General features: G+C 29.8%; 2 protein-coding genes across 2 annotated transcripts; both read right to left on the minus strand.

The window, feature by feature from the left end:
• Nucleotides 1-486: 486 nt before the first annotated feature.
• Nucleotides 487-4,711, minus strand: LOC125822302 (vacuolar-sorting receptor 6-like). The gene is made up of 12 exons (XM_049501692.1): nucleotides 4,176-4,711; nucleotides 2,941-3,633; nucleotides 2,759-2,847; nucleotides 2,546-2,615; nucleotides 2,309-2,392; nucleotides 2,136-2,212; nucleotides 1,926-2,007; nucleotides 1,705-1,787; nucleotides 1,554-1,617; nucleotides 1,324-1,452; nucleotides 1,017-1,120; nucleotides 487-827 (listed from the first exon to the last, which is right to left on the minus strand). The coding sequence occupies exons 1-12, from the start codon at nucleotides 4,489-4,491 to the stop codon at nucleotides 711-713; spliced, it is 1,908 nt and encodes a 635-aa protein (XP_049357649.1). The 5' UTR covers nucleotides 4,492-4,711; the 3' UTR covers nucleotides 487-710.
• A 3,689-nt stretch (nucleotides 4,712-8,400) lies between these two features.
• LOC125822520 (apyrase-like) lies at nucleotides 8,401-12,767 on the minus strand. Its single transcript, XM_049501922.1, has 9 exons — nucleotides 12,530-12,767; nucleotides 11,341-11,469; nucleotides 11,147-11,203; nucleotides 10,914-11,006; nucleotides 10,009-10,211; nucleotides 9,798-9,889; nucleotides 9,180-9,394; nucleotides 8,911-9,100; nucleotides 8,401-8,827 (listed from the first exon to the last, which is right to left on the minus strand). The coding sequence occupies exons 1-9, from the start codon at nucleotides 12,752-12,754 to the stop codon at nucleotides 8,676-8,678; spliced, it is 1,356 nt and encodes a 451-aa protein (XP_049357879.1). The 5' UTR covers nucleotides 12,755-12,767; the 3' UTR covers nucleotides 8,401-8,675.
• Between the last annotated feature and the right edge of the window lie 9,088 nt (nucleotides 12,768-21,855).

Genomic DNA, 21,855 nt, shown 5'->3' on the forward strand with positions numbered 1-21,855 from the left:
AGCCAACTTGTGCTTGTAGTAGAGTGCTCCTTGCTTTCAACTATTTGATTATGTATGATCTAGTGAGAAGGGACTAGAGGGGTCGTAAAAGTAGAAGAGTAAAGATAAAAGTCCAAGATAGTGAATACGTACTTCATTTGGGTGATCGGGGAAGGGGTTCCTTGGTTAGATTCATTTTTTGGGAGATGGTTGAGCATATGCCTTTACTTATAACTTGTGTAAGGATTTTTCTATCAGTTGGTTGATAGAGGAAGACGTTTAGTCATTATGCCTCGAACAAGTATTAACTAAATCTTTTTCAATATTCATGACATTAAATCCGAATAAACGCAAGAATGCCACCGTATGTGAAAATACTCTTACTAGTACAATTCATTCTTTATTGAGTGAAATTGACGCAAAAGATCCTATTTTTGCCAAGTTATATATTATAATCAAGAAGGATGCGATTGCTGAATAATGTAAAAAACCATGGGTTGCCTTCGCAAGTGTATTTTGTTCTATATGTCCTTTTAACACAAATGGATCCTGCATTTACATCTCAAAACTCTATTATACACAAATGGAAAAAGCCAGTTCTTTATGGACTAGAGAGTTGGCAAACCAGCATCAGGTATCTCATTGTAGTTTTCCTCTAAATATGACTCTGTTCTTCATCTTCTATCCAAGAGAAGGATGGGAAATCGTACGTTAGCACCAGGCAACACTCATCATACTGAGCTCTGTCGTAGAGGTTCAGCTTCATGATGGACAACCTGATTCTGATTGTGGTTGTCGAGAGGCATGTATTGTGACATGATGGCCATAATCTCCGAGTCCATGTATGACTATAAAAATTTACCAATAGTTAACATAAGTAAGACAGAAGATTTATGATATTAAAGATTCATACGGCCTACCCTCAGTATCTTGGAATTGAGGTATAATTGTTGTTGTAGTAGCGCAAGTATGACTATTATTCGACAATGCATTATTGTGAAAGAATAAAGACTGTAATAACTACTCGATATGCTTACCCGAAGTCTATACTTGTAAAAGGTGTAACCAGCTAAACCAGCCCCCACTGCAATGGCTAGGAAAGAGAACATAAGGACCCGTCCAATCTTTGACGAGTGTCTTTCTGTACATTTAAGGAACAGGGTAATGTTGTAAGTTCATCTTGTTATGTCATGAAAGATTATTATCGAAATCGATGCTTTGCATCTTAGCAAAATGCAAGTTTTCACCGAGGCAGAAGTTTATGGTTAAATTTTGAAGTTGAAGCTCTGCTAGCTTAAAATATGAACAACATTTGTTATTAGTGCTTAATCAACTGTTTCTTACCTATACAAGTATCATGCTCCATTATGTACAGTTGATTTCCTTTGCACTTACACTCGAATCCGCCCCATGTGTCCTTACAGCTACAGCCATCACACTGACAAATAATTCCTTCCTTGCATTCATCTACATCTGATTTTTTTGTTGTTGAAAGGAACGACGTTTGAATCAGTACTTACCAAACACGAGAAAATATTAGTTATCGTAAAAGGATCTACAAGAATGTTACATACCTTCACATTTATGGCCATCCCCTTTAAAACCATACGGACACTTACAGCCTGATAGTTCACCCTCCTGCTTCGCGTTAAACCAGATTTAAGCACATAAAATCATTTAATCTTTAATTAAATACAGTTAAAGAAAGTATTGATTTTACTGAACTGAACATGCTGAATATGTTTGCCCATTTCTGGTTTCTGACCAGCATCCTCCATTGTTTACCGTACACCTTCCAGGTCCAATGGCTGTCAATCGATTGCAAGCCAGTTAGAGGGGGAAATAATATTTAAGTCTTCCAATGTTCAAGAGCGACTAGCAACTCGATAAGCCAATTGTCAATTAACAGATGTATAACTAAAGAACAAGAAGCAACACTTCCTTACCTTCACAAGATGTGTATCCATCTCCTTTATACTGAACGCCGTTCACCAAAGGGCACTCACAAACTCTTCCTCTAAATGTATCCTTTAAAACAAGTAGAACAACACAAGCATGAGGCTCATATGCAAAAGGTTGTTATATATACCACAATAGTTTTCCACGAAGGAAGACGATAATTTTATAAAGGTTTCAGAGAGCATTATTTGCCATACCTTGCAGGCAGTTATGTTAGATTTAGGATCTCGCCAACAGCCACCATTCCTTTCTAGGCATTGGTTCGTTTCAAGATCTATTGTTCATTGAGAATAAGCAACAATTAGCTAACTCATTCAATTTTATGCAATGTCTTGTAGTCAAGATCATGAGGAAGGGAATGGTGTCAAACCTCCACTTAAGCATATCGAAGGTTCAGTTGTTTCCTTAAATCCAGCACATATAGCTTTCAAAACAGCAGTCCTCTCCAATTTTCCTTCAAGAAACAGTAAAAAAGAACTTGAGTACTCAAAAAGAGTGATCCGCGGAGAATATTATATCCCCTTGAAGATTTATCGATAAAATAGCTACAAATATAAGCAATTAGTTAGTCTACATTGGATCTTATTTTTCTACATCTACATCATACCTCGATATTGAACATCATTGATGACCATTGTCGGTAAGATTGTCACATCACCACGAGGTCCTCGGCCCACCTATCAAGGGAACCAAAGGAAAAAGTTATGTTTATATGTAACGTGTTCGTGATAACACAGATATTTATATCTGCAAAAATGACAAAATGGTCAATCATGTCACAAATTATGAAATGATTAGAGATTTTCAGAAATGAAGATACCTGGAGGTCTTGCTCAGTCTTTAACACATCATTTTCTACATTAGCCTCTGGATCGCCCATGCATTTCTTTATCTTGTCAACCGGTAGATCTGATGAATCGAATAAAAACTCAAAGAGTAACTACTGAGAACAGTATAAATAATCAATAGTGACCAAAAAAAGATTACTCGAAAGGGAGATACCAAGCGATTTCATGACCTCCTCAGCACATTCTTTGCTGTATCGCTTTTGCTTCATTGAACATCTAATATGAAAATCCGTCACATAGTCCCACCAAACCCAAGAACGGCTACTCTCATTTGCGACTCTATGCACGCAAAGCTGCCTCAAGTTCTCAAAGACAACGTCCTTCCCTTGGTACCCCTCCCCAAAGTCCTGCTCAGGATCAGGAGCGCAATATCTCCCGTGATTTATGCACTGAGATTTGCACTGGCTGCTAAGAATGAAAGCTTCAGGACAGTACCAAGTAATATAATGAGGCGTGAACATAGTATAACCGTCCTTTTCAAGTATCTGAGCATGTCCTTTGAAGTTCTTGATGAAATTCATCTGCTCATCACAACGAACCCCACACTCATCATTACTGTTAGTCCACAATTCATACTCAACTCGCTGATCAGGATGAGGCATTGATTCCGTCCAATCCATCTTGATCACAACTTCCTCTCCCTTCTTAAGAGCTTCTTTCAATGTATCACCAAAGGACTTTTCAATCAATGCTGACGGGATACCAATCTTCTCGATGTATCCATTTGCATCCGTACTTTCTTCAGGAGAATCCATAGTTATAAGAGCCTCATCTATACTATCAGCAACTAGAACTGCAGCTGCTCCAGCTTGTTGCCCATTCCATACCTTCAATGCAAAATAGCAGTCTGGAAAAAAAAAAATTGTTTACATAATTATTATAAACATATAGCTTTATCTAATACGTCAAACTTTCTAGTAAATTCTGCATAGAAAAAAGAATATCCGTATAGTTGATACTGGCTACTCAACTAAAGAAATAGATTCAGAAACTTCCTTCAACTCCAAGAAACAGTCAACTAAGTCTCTAAGATTCACTTAGAAGCAAAACCTAAAAGAAATGTAACTTTCTTCAACTTAATTAGAAATAGAATTTAGCTCCTTTTAACTCCAATAGATACTTAAATATCAGCAATAACCTCTAAGATTTAGAATTTAACTCTGTATATGTAATCAAGAAAAAACTAATTACTAATACTTGTTGTTGATATCACAGAATTCAAAACTCATAAACTTTAAATTCTGATTCTGCCTCTCTCGATGTTAGAGCCGTGGGACATGAAGAAACCTCTAGCAGAATATGATTAGATACAGAGACAACATTACATCAAATCAAAAATCAAAACCCAAAAAATTGATCTTTTAATTTTCGAAATTAAAATAAAATTACCTCCACGATCAAGAAGAAGGATATTAGGACGATGAGCCTTAGACTTGAAGGGTTTATCTCCATCAAATTCAGCGCAGCCATTTGCACCTTTGCTAGGATAAACAACAGTTCCAACTAAAGAACCACCGTAATCAGGAACACCAAAATTACCAATAGAGGCATCATGTTTGGAGTGCAATGAATAAGGAGACAGAACACTAATACTGTTCTTCTCAACTATAAACCTTGCATCAACATTCGATACTATCAAGGAAAAAAGTAGAACTTGAAAAAACAGAGCACCCATGTTTGCAGGAGGGTGTAAAGGTACAAACATATTTATTATTGGTACAATTTGTGTGTTTGGGGTAGAATATGTATAGACAAAAAAGTTTGAAGAGGTGTAAAGAGGAGAAGAAAACAGATGGATTACATAAGGGGGCAAAAATCAAGAAAGTGTCAAGAGAAGACTATGAGAACAGAGGAGACTTTTTGGAGTTTTTGTGTGTAATCTTCTTCTTGTTGAATTGTTTACTTCTTTGTATGACGTAGAAGAAACGAAAGAGGGGGTGAGGGGGTGAGGGGGTGGGGGGATGGGTGGAAGGTGGTGGAAGGAGTCAGATCAACTACCAAAGATGGCAACTGCTCAATTTCCCAACTGATATATTAAACATATATTTATATTTTGATCTATTATGATTCTTGGGAAAGAGGAAGAATATTAATTATTTGCCGTTCCAAAATAGTTATCATAATTTTCTTTTAATAAACTTAAGTACTCCCTGTAAGTGGGTATAACTTTTTATCGTATTAACTAACGTAGTAATATTTTTAAAAAATTAAAATTTATAATATTTTTTATATAATTTAAAATTTTAATTTAAAAATATTAAATTAATTTAGCTTTAAAAGTGAGTTAAATTATTTTTCGAGAAAGTGAAATGTGATAGCTACATTGATGTCAGAAAATTCTACAGAATATATTATACCGCAAGAGTATGCATTTATCTACGTTGATATTATTTGTCTTTTATAATTCTTTCAACAATTTTATCATTAGAGTACCTTATATAAAAAAAGAATTTCCTAACAATCTGTTGGAGTATTTTATCCTTTTGAATGTAAAGTTTTAGCTTTTAATTATTGTTAGTAAAATAAATGTAATTTGTGGAGGGTGATATATACATGAATTGCCAAATAGGATTTTACCATTTTGGAAGAAAAAAAGGATAATTGTTAATCAGAAAATCTTGGATTTGGTTTTATTAGGAAATTAATATAAATTTTCGTTCTATCTATGAGTAAATGTTAAGTAATAAATATAACCTTTTCATTTCTTCAATCTTAAGATGACAGGTTTCTTTGCTTATATAATTTCCCAAATCAGAGCACTTATAATCACCAAATCTTGTATTAACCTTCAATTTTCTAAAAATTTAGTGCGCTAAAATTGTTTTAAAAAAATAAATTAATCCAACTACTTTTAAATATGAAATTTAGCTCACTGTGGTAATAAGAACATAATTCAAAAGAAGGGATGCAAAAGGCAATGTGAGCGTTATTTTAGAGTATTATTAATTGAGAATTTTGTTTCTGATATTATAAGTAAGAAACTAATTTTTCGTTTTTAGTTTTAATAAGCTTGTGAATTCTGAAATGTATATCTTTGATTTTTACAAAATAGATTCTGCCCTAAATTTGATTCTATTTTAATTGATGTTTTCATTAGTTTCTGTTTTTTTTTGTTTTTCTTGGAGAAATAAATGGAACTATATTAAAATCTTTGAATACTTAATTAGATAAATTAAAGGGTACGCTATTATTTTATTTTTGGTCAATAAGCATTAATAAATGTGCACCTTGAACTAACACAATTATTAAAAAATAAAGAAAATCCTAATATTTCGCTATTTATAAACAAATGACTGTTAGTATTATTAGTGGCACTTGCATACCCTAGTATTGTTTTTTGTAACTTATACGATTAATGATGAATGGATTATATTTTTTTATTCCAAATAGTTCATAAACATAGTATTTTATTTTATTTTTAAAAAGGGTTCCACATTTGGATTAAAATTTCATTATGATATAGTTGACTTAGATTCTGTGGAATAAGAAGCAAGAATTTAAAATATTTAATACAATAACTAAAAAGTTTATTTGACTGACTATATAGGAACAGTGACCTCTCAACCCCTCTAACAAGCTAAGATTAAAAAAGATTATTCAACTTATATCAATATTAAAGTTTAAAAAGATGTAGCTATATATCATCTTAGTAATCTCATTAAATAAAAATAAAATAATTTATCACTAAAGATTATCGAATTGATTGAACATGTAATCGCTTAAATGGGGTGTTAGATTCAAAATCATTTACATGATTTCTCGTTCAAGATCGTTACTAGAGACTTGCCTAGTGTGATTTACTTCTCATGTGCAGTTAACAGGCTATTTCTCACTCTATATATATATCCAGGGGGATTTTCTTCGTTTTGTTTTCTTGCAAAATGATCAAGGGAAATTTCACAAGCTTTTTCTAGCAAAAATCCAATTACAAGAAACTAGTTGTAGCCTCTATATACTATACTACCTTACAGACAAAAGAAAAAAGTACGTTTAAACTTTTGTGGGGATAAAAAAAAATGAATCAGGGACTTTCGTTTTATTTACTTAAGTTTGGTGGCCTGAGTTATTCGATATATGTGTTAATCGGAGATAGTAGGTAACTGGAGGAAAAAATTCATATACCAAGCTAAAACCAAATCATACTAGTTCATCATGGTTAAGTCATTAATATTTAAAATGATACTATATTGTGTGATAAATAATAATTAAATACAATTTAGTGATAAACATTATATGAAAATATGTATGTTTTGTGTATTATTGAATTGGTATAAATAACGAGTTCAAATGAATTTTTGCTCAAACAACCGATAAAATAGTTAATGTACACTATTATAAGAAAATACAATTATGTGATTTTATATGTAGACCTCGATGCATTGACTCTAAATTCTTCCAACAAGATGAGAAAAATAATACAACTAAATAAAGTATTAATCTAATTAAGTTGAGCTAGCAGAGACTTTAATCATAGTTTAAAGTTGAGTATTAGTATTTTACCCTTCCATCCCAGAATTAATACCTCTATAATTATATTATTGTCACTGTTTCCACTAGTGATGAAACTTATAAATTATAACTAGTTAGCTTGTTTAGGTGATGAAGCTTCTAATAAGAATATGATATGAAATAAATAAAAATCAGTTGACTCGTGAACAAATATTATCTTGTTACAACATGAGGTGATCATATCATAAATATTTAATGAGTTTAATTTATGTAATTATTAATATTGCTACAAGACATCTTGTAAGGTAGACTAGTAGAAACAAATACCTATTCTTTATGTGTGATGTAATTGTAAAGGTTTTCTAACTTATTGCTAATTAACGTACCATTTTCTTAATACTTCCTCCGTCCATTATTAATTGTCTACCGTACTATTATTTTGTGATGTTTCTGTCCATTTTTACTTGTCTACTATACTATTTTGTGATGTCCAATAATACTTGTCCAGTTTATAAAATCAATGAATAATTTATTATTTTATGTCTATTTAATCCTTGATATTAAATATTATTTTATTTTTCAATGTTTAAATAATTTATATTTAATAGGGATTATTTGGTAAATTATCTCTATCATTTATTGCTTCTTAATTTATGTGTCAAATCAATAATGAACCACCATTGTTGGACAAAGACAGTAATAATTAGAAGCAATAAATCGGACTGATGAAGGCACAACGACATAGAATTGGACCAAGTAAAATTTGAGTCTTTTTTTTCTTTTGGTTAGAAATAAAAGAAAAACTATACGAACTGTCCACTCTAAGCAAATTATTAATCGAAACTGTGCATCTATAAATTAATTGATACCCACAAAATCCAAAATATACACGAAATATCTACACATTTCCTTTTGTTCGAAATTGCCAACTGCTTTGTCCTTTTGTGCCATCTGCTTTTGTCCTTTTTTTCTTTTCTTTTCTATTTTTTTTTTGTGGTTTTGCTTTGTTTTTCCTTTTAATTTATTTCTCCTTTTTTCATTAGTTTATCTTCTTCTTCTTCTTCTTTAGTTCCTTTCTCTATTTTTGTCCTTTTTTTCTTTCTTTTTTCTCCTTAAAATAAATATATAATATAAAGATAAAAATGTGAGCAAACTATGTTTAGATTAATAAAATCATATGAAAATAAATAATTATATTACAACAAGAAATAATTGAGAAAAATATTTAAATTATTCCCTTATATATTAACAAGCAAATTTTGATTTTGATAATCTCTTTAAGATTGCTTAAATAAATCTCAATTTTAAAGTGTAAAATTAAAAAGAAAAAACTAGGAAGAAAACACCATTTATTTTTGAAGTGCCAAATGAGAACAAATTAACAAAGTCACCATAGTAGAAATTGCTGTAATTAGTTTAACACATGAGAACAAATTAACACTAATAACTTATCCCAACATATGAAATCAATTTTTCTGATGTTGTGGATGAGACAGCATCAATAGCAGAGCCTAATGGCCATGCAGCTTCAACAAGGTGATTTTTGTAATTAACTTGATGCACCACTGTAATCTTTCTGATTGGATCAATGCCTGTTTATTCATTAATTAATAACAGTAATTAAAATGTATGATAACAAAACAATAAATAAAAAAGAGAAATTAAATACTCTTACCAAATCCATGTACCAGCAAAGTGTATTCATATAATAAATCCATGCAGATAAAGGGTATGTCTTTATCGCCAATGTTAGGGAATACTAATTTCATGTTTTGCTTCTTAGTCTTACAAGCTAGCGTCGCTGCTTTATAGTATTGTATTGGCTGAGTTATACCATAGGGCTCTTTTGGATCCACTATACCAACCTACATTAAATTAAAATATTTATCAACCCATGACATGAATAAATATATTTATTTCATTTTTGTAATATAATGTACTTACTGTAGAAGCATAATCATAGAAAAATGAAGAGATATGGAGATTTTTTGTTCCAGCTCCAGCTCCACCATTCCAAATCCCAGCAAATGAACAATTTTTGTGTTTGCAAGGTGCATCAAGCTGAAGTAATTTTCTAATTATTGCTTTACATCTCCTAATATTTGGACCTTGTTTTTGTGATGCAGCTTTATAAGCTACTCCATTATATGTGTAGTACCCTTCAAGGATTAAAAAAAATTGTAAGTATTTTATTAAGAGATAATAGCACTTTCAATCTCTCAATTATTAGTAAAAATTCGGAAAAAAAAAAAAACTTTCAATTAATTAAAATGGGTGTGTTATAGTACTCCTTTATGTATGAAGTATGTTATGATTACTATTTACAACACTATATTTTTATCATAATAGTACAAGTTTAACATAACACATGAATAATTAAATAGTAGAATATTTAGTAAAAAAGTAATCATAGTAAATTTGTGTGTGTTCACAAGCATCACACGTTTCAATTAATTGAATGTCAAATATAATTAGTCTAATATCATAAGGACTAAAATCATTTTTTTTTCAATAATTAATGCACCAAAATATCAGGTCAAGTATTCGTTCAAGGAAAAGTACCATTGTGCCCTTCCACGATGCACGGACTAGTATAATTTTTAGAAGCCTTCAAAATATCAGCTCGAGCCGCTAATAGTCCATAATTTAGAAAACTATAGAACGAAGACGACAATAAAGTTGTTAATTAATTACGCTTTTGAGAAATTAAATAAATTTATTGATTAGAAAACATTAATGTACTATAAAATAAATATAATAATAGAAATGGAACCTGTGAACATAGAGGTAATAATTAGTTCCAAGAAGTGATTTTTGTTGGACATAAGGGTCTCCATTTGGTAGCTTTGGAGCATTTAAAGCACTTTCTTTTGAGACAGCATAAGCAATTTGGACTGATCCACCTCCAAGATCAATTGTAGCAATGGTATCTTGGTAATTTTTGCCCAAATTCCCATACAAATAGTTTAAAGCAACCTGCATTTTTTTTTAAGAAGAAAAACAAAGTCATTCTAATTTTAACAGTTGATGCAAATGCACAGCCGCTATCCTTCAGTTGCTTTTACAATAAATTTTGCTCCTGTGTAATAGTCTGTAAACTATAATGAAGAAGTAAATTGCACTAGGCAAGCCTCGTACAACAAGCTCTACAACAAGCTCAACAAAAAAAGTATCAAACTTGTGACCCTATTTAAGAGATGAAATGTTCAACCAACTCTGTCACTCTTGCCAATGAAAAGCAGCTTGTTTTCTAAATACAACAAGGTATGATTTCAACTTTTTTTAATTATTGTACCAAATTGACTAAACCTTTTTTTAAAAAAATTAAAAAACCACTTAGCTTTCCCCAAGTGATTTTTCGCTGTAAAATAATTAGTATAGTCGCTTTAGTGTTTAAAAAAATTGAATGTCAATCTATAAATTTAAACATGTTTCGTAACATTATTCATTTAATTGTTTGGCTATCTGAACTTTTACTTTATTGATAAGGGTTGGATTTCCCATATTGTAATTTCCTTCCCCTGCCTCAATTTTTATTTTTATTTCTTGAATTGGACTTCTTAACAGGTTAATTTCGACGTATGAACACTAAATGTATTTACCAAATTATAACAGTAAAATCATAAAACTATTGTTCAGTCACGTTAATTAAGAACGTTTGATAATAATTAAACTTACCCAAAAATAAGAACCTTCTTGAGTTCCCTCGAGAAGAGAGACCCATTCATCCTTATAACTCAGAGTAGTTTCATTTTTCAGCAAATCTCTTACCTTAATAAAGGAATCATAATAAGAAAAAAATAAATTAAATTAGTAAGATTAATTTGTACTATGAATAAGGATTATCAAATAATACAATAATTAAGATCAATTTTCCAATTAATGAAGGTAATTAGGGATAAAAAATGTACTGCTTGCAGAATCTTTTCAGATGAATCACCCTTTAACAACCTCAGCCCTGCAGTTGCCTGTATCAATTAAGATTAGCCCAAGAATAGTGTTAATTAATACAAATAGTACTTTTTTTCCTCAACCATATGGATTAATATAATTATGAATCTTAATCAGAATTAAGAGTAATGTAAATAGTTAATTATTAACTGACCCCAACTTTAATAGGGGTTTGAGACTGTAAATTCTTAGGAATAACAGCTTCAGCTTTCTCAAGAAGGGGCTTTAGAGAATTTGCAGCTGCCTTTGGATCATCTGCATATGAACTCAGACCTGGTTTTATCTGCAAAGGTAAAAAAGAAAAAGAAAAAGAAACACTCACTTATAACTAGATCTTGGTAAATAATGTTGATATTAATTGCAGTGAGTTTTTTTATCATAAATAGGTTTTTCTTTTATAAAAAGGTTTAAGATTTGGCTAATCCTATTCTTGTAAGAAAAGGTTTAAGACTCTATAAAGGTTTGTTCCTTCTAACTTAATCAACATTCACAATGTAGTCTTAAGGGCTTTGAGAGTTTTGGTTAACGGGGAAATTTGTGGGACACAAGCTTGATACGTTATCACTTGTGTAGACCTCCCATGTATTCCGAGTGAATTGGTTGAGGTTGTTTTTCTCTATATTTTGTACTCTCATATTTATATAGTGGATTGTTCATCTCCTTTAGGTCGATTGATCGAACCACGTTAAATTTTTGTGTCTTTTGGTATATTTCTCGTTTGTCTTCTTACTCGTGGTCTTTCGAGATTTGTTTTGCTAGCTTCCACATGACACATAATTATTTCGGTCCTAACAAATAACAGTGCAAAATTACTACTAGTTCATTCTTTTCAATTTGTTTATCTTATTTTCCTGTTTAATTTGTTTTAAAAAAAGTCTATTTGTCCTTCAGGATGACTCGATTGGTTTGGAGGGTGGTTATCCATACAGATGACCTGGGACCGATCCCCCCTCAATATCTTCTGAGTCATAGGGCTTGCCTAGTGCATGCAGTTTACATTCTCTGTGTGGTTTGCAGTCTATTACACAGTAGGGGATTTACCACAGAGCGCTCACCCAAGGGGTAAAAGTTGTCGCGGCTGCGAGTTATATTGAGGTTTCAAAAAAAATGTCTATTTCTCTTATTAGCAACTCTTTAGTTACTATTTTTTAACTGAGATATTTAAGATCACAAAATTAAAAGATATTTTAATATATCTTTAATCTATGACTACAAGTCTACAACATTCAAAGTCTTTTTTTTAAAAAAAAAAATCTTAAACTTCGTGTCATATCAAAATAAAATTAACAAATTGAAACGCATACTATAAGTAGAAGTGTAGTAGTGTTGTTTTAAGTAGGTACCGCCAAGAAGAGTTCAAGATCATTGCCAATATTGAGGAGATCCAAATTTGAGTTAAAACGGAAGACATGAACTCTGCTACCAGTGCTTCCAGCGTCAAATATCACTGCATATTTCTCCGAATAATCATCGTCATGCTTCGATAATGAGCTCAATGGCAACCCCACAAGTATCAACAAGATGATGTTGAACAAGTTATAAATATTAGTAGTATTATGCTTCTGCATTTTCGATCTCTGCAGAAAATTAAAACAAAAACAAGTAAACAAAGCAATGCATAAGGCAAGGCAAACACAAGATAAGGAAGAAAGAGAGAAATGGTACCTGCTTAAGTTATCAACAACTTACACCAATAGTACTGCAGCTTTTTTATACACACAAGTAGGACTGATATTTTGCTTTTGTATCTTTTCACACATTTTTTTTTTCTTTTTTTTTTTTTTGGGGGTAGGGTATATTAGCTTGCATTATTGAAGATCAAAAAAAGATAGTCACATTATTCACATGCGCTTTATTTGAAAATTTAAACGGGAGGCTACAAATTAAACGTACCCATTTTATTGGTCCATGCTGAGTTCTCTTATCTAAACTGCCAAGAAAAGACACTGCTGTTTTGAAAAATGTTACTTTCAGTACGTGAATGAAGCCAAAAAACAATTATTCATTAGGTCCCTCGCCAGTGGCGTTAAACGGGCAGATTGAATTGAAATTTGAAATATTAAAATGAGTTGAAATAATAATAAATTGGGTCATGACTGACTCAAATTTACTTTGGGATCAAAGATGCTAAAGTTTAAGTTCAGTCGGGACTAAGGCTGGCAAGGGGACGGGGACTGGGGGACGGGACGGGATGGGACGGGGGACAGTTCTGGGGGGATTTGGCCGGGACCGGGATTGGGGGGACAAAAATAAGTCCCATCCCGTCCCACTATATATACGGGATGGGACGGGTTTTGGGGGGACGGGACAGGGGATTTTTTATTTTTTATATACTTATTTATTTGTATTGAAATTATATGTTATTGAATAACATTTTTAGTTTATTTGATTTTTTTTCAATAACATTTTTTAGCTAATAAATAATGCTTAAGTTTTCAAATTTCAAATTTCAAAATTTAAAATTCAAATTTCAATTTCAAACTTCAACTTTCAAACATCAAATTTCAAATTCAACTTTCAAATTTCAAACTTCAATTTTCAATTTTCAATTTTCAAATTTGAGAAGTTCAAATTTGTATTTTAAATATTTTAAAGTAATTTAAACTTGAAATTTTGATTTTTAAATTAAGTATTTTAAAGTTAGTTTAGTATATATGTAAATATGTATGAATATATTAAAATTAAAATGCAAGACAATAGTTATATAAAAAAGACTTCATAAAGCCTTCAAATTTATTCAATAAAATCTAATTGCAACTTAGAACTTAGAAGTTACAATTTACAAATATTAGTGGAGTAACTAATCTACGCAGCCACCTTCTAGGAAGGGTTCTGTTTCAATAAGTTCTCATATGTAAAACTAATATTTGATACAAATATTAGATGAGTAATTAATTTACGCAGCCACCTTCTAGGAAGGGTTCTGTTTCAATAAGTTCTCATATATAAAACTAATATTTGTTACAAATATTAGATGAGTAATTAATTTACGCAGCCACCTTTTAGGAAGGGTTCTGTTTCAATTAGTTCTCGGATGTAATCTAATATTTGTATTCTCCTTTAAAATTTAATTCTAATTGTCGCATCATATCGACGGTAACATCCTCCAGTGTTGGCAAACTTGCTAGAAACTCTTGTGACTCTAATTCATCATCACTAGATCCAAGTACCGCATTAATCCAAGCTTCTTGTTTGGAACTTAACTTTGGCAAATTATAATTTCTCCTCTCGGCATTGACGCAATCTCTAAATAAAACTGATATTTCCAAACTGTCTTCCGCCAATGAAAATCTATGATCGCCAAGTTGAAACCTTGCCACACTAAAAGCAGCCTCTGATGCAACTGATGAAGCTTGAATAGCTAGAACATCACGAACCATTTTGCTCAAAATTGGAAATGCAACGCTCCGCCTCCTCCACCATGCTAATAATTCTTCATTGTCATCTCCGTCTTCCACTGTTTCTAAAGATTGATTAAGATATTCTTCAAAATCATCACGGTTAGTAGAATTAAGACCAAAAAAATCTCATATAACTTGAAATTCGAGCTTTACTCTGAGGATTAGAAGTTTGACCAACTTCTTGAGTATTTCCTGTAGTTCTATATTTTTCATACAAAATTTTTGCTTCTACTTTTATGCTACACTTACACATTTCACAAGTTGGATTTATTTCCGGTAAAATTTCTAAAGTATCATAAAAAGTGTCAACAAGTCCCTGCACACCTTGTAATTTATAGTCAGGATGAAGTAAAGTAGCAGTTAAAAAAATTTGAGGAATAGAAAAAAATATTTTTAAAATTTTTCAATCATACCTTCAATTGCAACTCTAAATTTTTCAATTTTTTTGTATTTAGAAAATTGAATTGAAATAGCACAAATATTTATTAATACTGATGAAATAGTAGGATAATAAATTCCAGAAAACATGGTTGTAGCATCATAAAAAAGTCTTAAAAATTCTAATAGTTCATTAGTTTCTTCCCAATCTTCTTCACAAATTCTGTCTAATGGGTCAGCATTATGAGCATTAAACACCATTTGTATGGGTCCTCTATATTCGTAAGCAACTGAAAACATTTCGTAAAAGGAATTCCACATTGTTTTAATATGTCTTGGAATTTTTCTTAGTGGCAAATCACATAGTACACAACGCTCATTAAATTTCCTAATTCTAGCAGCTCTATTAGCATAAAAAATCCAGTCACCAACATATTCAATTTTCATACAATCACATTCAAATAATGAAATATCATCTTGTACAACTAAATTTAATACATGTGCAACACATCTAACATGAAAAGAATTAACATCAATTGGACATAATCTAGTTTTTAACATACTAGCAGCGTTTACATTATTAGATGCATTATCTAATGCGACAGACATTACTTTATCTATAAGCATGTAATAATCTATAACACTCAAAATATTTGAAGCTAAATATGCACCAGTTTTTTTCTCTACACATTATTTATAACTTAATTTTTTGCAAATTCTAGTTATGATCAATCCAATGTGCTGTAACAGCTAAATAATCACGTCCATTAACACTACGACACATGTCCGAAGTTATAGACACCCTACAATCTAATATGTTGAACATACAACGAAGATATTGACAATGTTTACCTTGAAATACAAAAACATCAGATTTAACAGTATTTCTTGAAAATCCTCTATAATTAGGATTATAAGTTTGTTGAATATATTCAATAAAACCGGGATATGAAGGAAAACTATAAGGTAAACCACAAACAGAAACCATTTTAGCTAAATTTTCACGATCTCTTTCCTTATTACATTTACGTTGTGTTAGTGGACCACTGGGGTTAGAAGGATCTAATGTTTCTTGAACCATGTTAGAAGCCCCTACCGATTCATTAACATTAATATCAAAATCATTAACTGGAATTTCTTTTTTTCTATTGGCTAATGATTTAACTTCTTTATATTGAATCGGCACACAAGATAACAAATGTCTATTTAAGCCCCCCGTCCCACCTTGACCTCCACCTTGTTTATGTTTAACAGGTTGCTTACATTTATTACAAATAACAATAGAATTTTCCTTATCTAAAGTCATAAATTGCCACACAACAGAAGTTTTAGGGCGTTGATACTTCACCTTCTCCCTTGTAGGAGGTACAAGGGGTGGGCGTCCAAAATTTTGCTCCGTTGAATTTGTAGTTTCATTTGGAACATTTGTCACCGGACTAGTAGGTGAATCTTCTAATTCATCTTCTCCCGAACCAACTTCTACTTCTTCACCTGCGTTTTCATCAAGGTAAGGACTAATATCACCATAAATTTGTTGTAAAAGTTCACTATCGAGTTGAGCATTTAAATCAATATCATAAGAAGTATCATCAACATAAGTAGAATCATTTGTATTAAATCTAACTCTAGAAGTACCACCACATTTACTCTTATTTTTTTTCCTTACTACTTTTTTATTAAAATTAAATAATCTACTAATGACACTTGGTTCTTTCTCTTTTCCTTTACTGGTATCTTTTTGTTAGAACTCATATTTAATTATATGTAAAGTATAATATAAAAATAATAATAACACAAAAATTAATGACGAAAAATAAAATATAAATATTATGAAACGAATGTACCAAACGTCTGCGTTAATAGCAGACGTTATAACCGATTCTTGAAACTTGTAGTTTGTTGTAACTTGTAATTTGGAACTCCAATATTTGATAGGAAATATGAGAATTATATATATTATGGTATATAATATGAAAACTTATAATTGAAATATATGTATTATGATATAATATGAGACTTAAACGGAATAAAAGATTAAGACTTAAGATTGAGACTTGAGAGAATATAAAAAATAGATGAGAGAATATATGATTTTGTAAGAAATAATAAGGGATAGAGGGGTATTTATAATATTAAAAGTGGGTTAAAGTGTATTTATGATAACTTAAGGGTTTAAAGTAAATTATTAAAAGTAGGGGTGGTAGGGGGTGTTGGGGAAGGGAAAAAACAATCAATAAATCCGTTGGGGGTCCACTAGCCATTGCCCAACGAATATAATTATAAAAAAAAAAAAAAGGTAGGGGATCCCGCGAACTGGCTGGTTCATCCGGGATCGGGCCGGGCCGGGTCAACCGGGCCCAAAGGGTGAACCGGCACCTAACCGGTCCCCTATCCGAACCCCTCCCAAACCCCCGAAATGTACGGGACCGGGTCCGGCGAGCCGGTCGTGGGCCGGGGTGGGCCGACCCGGTCCCCCTACCATTGCTAGTCGGGACCTATCCAATTTGATACGCTTAATCATAATAATTTTAGTATATCTTTATTTACCTATTTATAATCACAATATGAATTTCAACTCAAGAAAATAAAAATAAAAATTTAAAAGTTACAAATGAATAGATAAATCCTAATAGATAGTAATTCATATTTTCAATATAAAAATATACGTTACACAATGCAAATAAAGAGTCTTAAAACGAGTTGAAATTAAAGAGTATTATGGGTTAAGACTTGAATAAATTGAGATTGACCCAATTCAGATTATCTTAAATCCACCCCATAAAATTAGGAATGGATTACTTATATTTGGGTTCATTTTAACACTATGTATCTCATATTAAAATGTTCTGAGTATTTGGTAGAACGTAAAACATTAAACATATATAGTGTTTGATTGTAACACGAGCTGGTTAAAGAGTTTAAATGAGTTTATAAATTTCATTTTCAAAAAGTATGTCACATAGGAACTACATATGAAAATTAAGGTGGAACACGAAGATTTAACATAATAAGGGCAAACTCTGCAAGGCCTTAATTCACTGTTTGCTTATCATTTGTGCAGCTTGCTAACTTTAGATCAAAGAATTTTTGTTATGAATACCCTTTTTTGTGGCTAATACATTATTATCATTAGGTTTAAATACATTGTCGGTCTCTTAAATTTGTCAGCAAATTTTATTTAGTCATTTCATTATTGTCTGTTTCAATTGAACAACTGAATATATCATGGAGTTTTTCAATTGAACATTTTCAATTCAAAATTTGTGCATATTCTCAAGAGATAGCTAAGTTGACTACATAAATTCATATGTACGCATCAACCTCAAGTGAAAAACGTTTGGTTAACGTTTTCGAAAAGGGAATATATGGAGTAGAGTTTGAAAAACGTTTGGTTATTATGATATTGATATTAGTATTATAATAAATTAAATTTTATTATTTTTAAATTTATGATCTCAATTGTCAGCCTATTCCACATTATAAAATGTTCCAAAGTAGATATAAGATTTACAAAAATGTCGATGCCAGCTAAAGTAATAAAATAACATCTAAGGGCATGAACCTATATATATATATATATATATATATATATATAGAGAGAGAGAGAGAGAGAGAGAGAGAGAGAGAGACAATATAGACAATATGATGTGGCACCTCTCTATGGCCAACATTTCTATTCATCTTTTTTCTCCTTTTTTTGACATTTTATCTTTGTTTTGTATTTTTTATTTGTATTGTAAAAAAAAAACTGAAAGTATTTATGTCATACCTAATTAATTATGCCCTTTATAACATCCATTACACTAATATAGATTTAAGTAAATGGAAATGGAAGATGAAAAGATAAAAACTATTCATTTTTCATAACTGTTTATAATTATTTAGCCTATAAAATAAAATAAAAATAGTTGAGCATTTGTAACAAATAAGAACAAATTTCTTCACTTTGGCTCTTCTTCTTCTGACGATGGTGATGAATATATGGTATCAACTTATGTCGCTAAGATGTCCATCAAATTTCTAGGTCATGTGACTTTTTTAACAAAAGAGAAAGAGAGAATATCTCATGATTTTTGTGAAGACATTGATGTAAAGAAAGAAATCATGTAACAAAAGTTTATCTTCAAAATAAAAGACTTTTTGAAAAAATGTTTATTCCTCCTACAAGGAGAGAAAATTCATTGTGGTTGAGAAATTTATAAGAAGGAAGATTAGTGTTTCAAAGGATAAGAAAAATTATTTGGAGAAAAAATCATTCTATTTATGGAATTCGTATCAAATTAGGAGGAGAACAAGCAAAAAATTATTTTGTGATTTGAAAAGAGAGAAAATTAGATATTATTTCTTTCAACCTCATTATTCTTCTAATTTCTTTCTTCTTTTATTTTGCCTTGATTTTTTGTATCTTTGATTAAAGTTTTTTTTTCTTATTTATCTTTAACTAAAGTTTATATATATTTTGTTAAAAAATAATTTAAAAAGATGATCATATTTAGTTCCTTTTCTCATCAATGCTATTAATCTCATAATTAGTGTTATTTATATTATTTTCTTAATTAATTTTTTTTCTTTCTTTTAATTATTTATTTGAAGAAAATAGTTATTATAACTTTATAAGAATTACACATGTATTTTTACATAATTGATTTGTCATTTTTAAAATTTTTGGATCATTCTTCATCTTAAAGTTTCTATCTATATGTAACAATAAAGCTAAAATAGAAAATGTGGGGTGACACTTTCTTAGCAATAGATATTTATTCTTATCAATGTTTCTGACATTTTTTGTTATTTTTTCCTTCAAATAATTGTTGCCTCGATTTTTAGTTTTAGTTTTATTTTTTTAGCATTTTCTAATTTTAATAGACTGAAAATTTTATATTGAAAATTTATTAAATATAAAAAATGATTTATTTAACTACTATCATCATCAATATTATTATTAATTTCTTTTACTTCTTTCCTTAATCTTCATTTCATCATTAATGTAATTTATATCATTTTCTTATATATATATATATATATATATATATATATATATAAATATTTGTGACATTTCTTAGGATTACTATTTATTTAATTTTTAAATTTTTTGAATTCTTTTGTCATACTAAATACAACATGTTTTATTATAATTACATTCAATATATTAATCAATATGTTGTACGAATGAAAAGAAAATTATTATTTCACAAAAACAAAGGTTAAGATATCATTTATTAGGATTAAGGAAAGATAAAAATATTATTCCAATATCCATAACCATATTTAATACATTAAAAATTAATTGAAAAGTTGTATATGGAAAAGGAATCACCATTTAAGGAATCATTATTTTTAAATTTTTTGGATCATTTCTTCTTCTAAAAGTTTCTATCCATATGTAACAATAAAGTTAAAATAGAAAATGTAGTGACATCATTCTTAGTAATAGATACTTATTTATTCCTATCAATTTTTTTTGACAATTTTGATTATATTTCTCTTTAAAATAATTATTGCCTCGATTTTTATTTTTATTTTTAACATTTATTTTTAATTTTAAAAGATTGGAAATTTTATGTTAAAAATTTAAATAATAGAAAAAATGATTTATTTAACTTTTATCATCATCAATACTACTACTTTATTTGACGTTTTATCTAAATCTTCATCTCATCATTAATGTTATTTATATAATTTTGTTAAATCACTTATTTTTTTTTAACTCTTTTATATATATATATTAAAGTTGGATATGTAAATGATGATGTGACATATCTTAGAAGCTAAGATTACTATTTATCTAATTTCTCAAATTTTTGAGTTCTTTTATCATACTAAATACAATATGTTTTATTAAGTAAACAATATGTTCTAGGAATTAAAACAAAATTATCATTTCAGAAAAATAAATGTTAAATTATAATTTTATTAAGATTCAGGAAATATAAAGATATTATTTCAATATCCCATAACGGCATTCAATACATTAGAAATTAATTGGATATAACTGTAAATGGAAAATGAATCACCATTTAAGGAAAATAAATGTTTGCAATACCATAATAATTAAGGAGAGAGTAAGATATTATTTTAATATCCTAATTCGGAACTTTTAATCTACTACTCAATTAAAAAGAAAATGCATTTAATAACATTAAAAAGTTATTAGTTTAATATTTTTTCTCATTCTACTAATTCAATTCAATCAAACTTAATTTTAAAGATAAAATAACAGCTCCATTTTAATTGTTATCAATATATTTCAAAAAATTATCGTGAAAAGGCTTTTCTTGCACCTTATTTTAATTTTCATATACTATTATTATTTTTTCTGTCATTTATCAATGATTTTTTATTTCGATTTAAAATTTAATGTTTATTCTTAAAACTCTGATGGTACAAATTAAGGTGGAGTAGAATATAATAAATGATGATTCTTCTATTAAATAAGAAGACATAACAAAATTGAAAGGGTGAAGTTTTTTTTTCAAAAAAATAGATACGAAATTCTATTAAGGTATCATTACGTCATTATTCAATATATTTTTAATATAAATTTCATTTGCTGATGCATTTGTTTAGTACTCCCTCTGTCCCTAATTACTTGTTCACTTTTCCATTTATAGTTGTCCATAATTACTTGTCCATTTTGACAAATCAAGAAAGAGCAATTTTTTTAACCTATTATACCCTCAATTAAATCACTAATTACTTTGAAAATTGCAGAACTTTTCATCTACTTCATAATTAATAGGGGTAAAATGATAAACTCACTATGTGATTAATTGATTTCTTAATAAATGTGTCAATTTAAAAGTGGACAAGTAATTAGGGACAGAGGGAGTATTACAGTGTTATTTCACATTACGAGATATTTCTTAGACATTTAAGGAGAATGGTACACC

The sequence above is a fragment of the Solanum verrucosum genome, unplaced genomic scaffold (genome assembly GCF_900185275.1).
Source record: "Solanum verrucosum unplaced genomic scaffold, falcon-dt-bn FXZP01000103.1, whole genome shotgun sequence".
NCBI classification, from domain to species: domain Eukaryota; kingdom Viridiplantae; phylum Streptophyta; class Magnoliopsida; order Solanales; family Solanaceae; genus Solanum; species Solanum verrucosum.

Excerpts from the sequence above, each read along its gene's own strand:
- LOC125822302 (XM_049501692.1), bottom strand. The coding sequence starts at position 4,491 with ATGTTTGTACCTTTACACCCTCCTGCAAACATGGGTGCTCTGTTTTTT. Across the intron at positions 1,788-1,925 it reads TGGATACACATCTTGTGAAG|CCATTGGACCTGGAAGGTGT; the intron begins GTAAGGAAGTGT and ends ATCGATTGACAG. Across the intron at positions 828-1,016 it reads TTTACAAGTATAGACTTCGG|TCATACATGGACTCGGAGAT; the intron begins GTAAGCATATCG and ends AAATTTTTATAG.
- LOC125822520 (XM_049501922.1), bottom strand. The coding sequence starts at position 12,754 with ATGCAGAAGCATAATACTACTAATATTTATAACTTGTTCAACATCATC. Across the intron at positions 11,470-12,529 it reads ATCTTGAACTCTTCTTGGCG|ATAAAACCAGGTCTGAGTTC; the intron begins GTACCTACTTAA and ends TTACCTTTGCAG. Across the intron at positions 11,007-11,146 it reads CTGAAAAGATTCTGCAAGCA|GTAAGAGATTTGCTGAAAAA; the intron begins GTACATTTTTTA and ends TCCTTTATTAAG.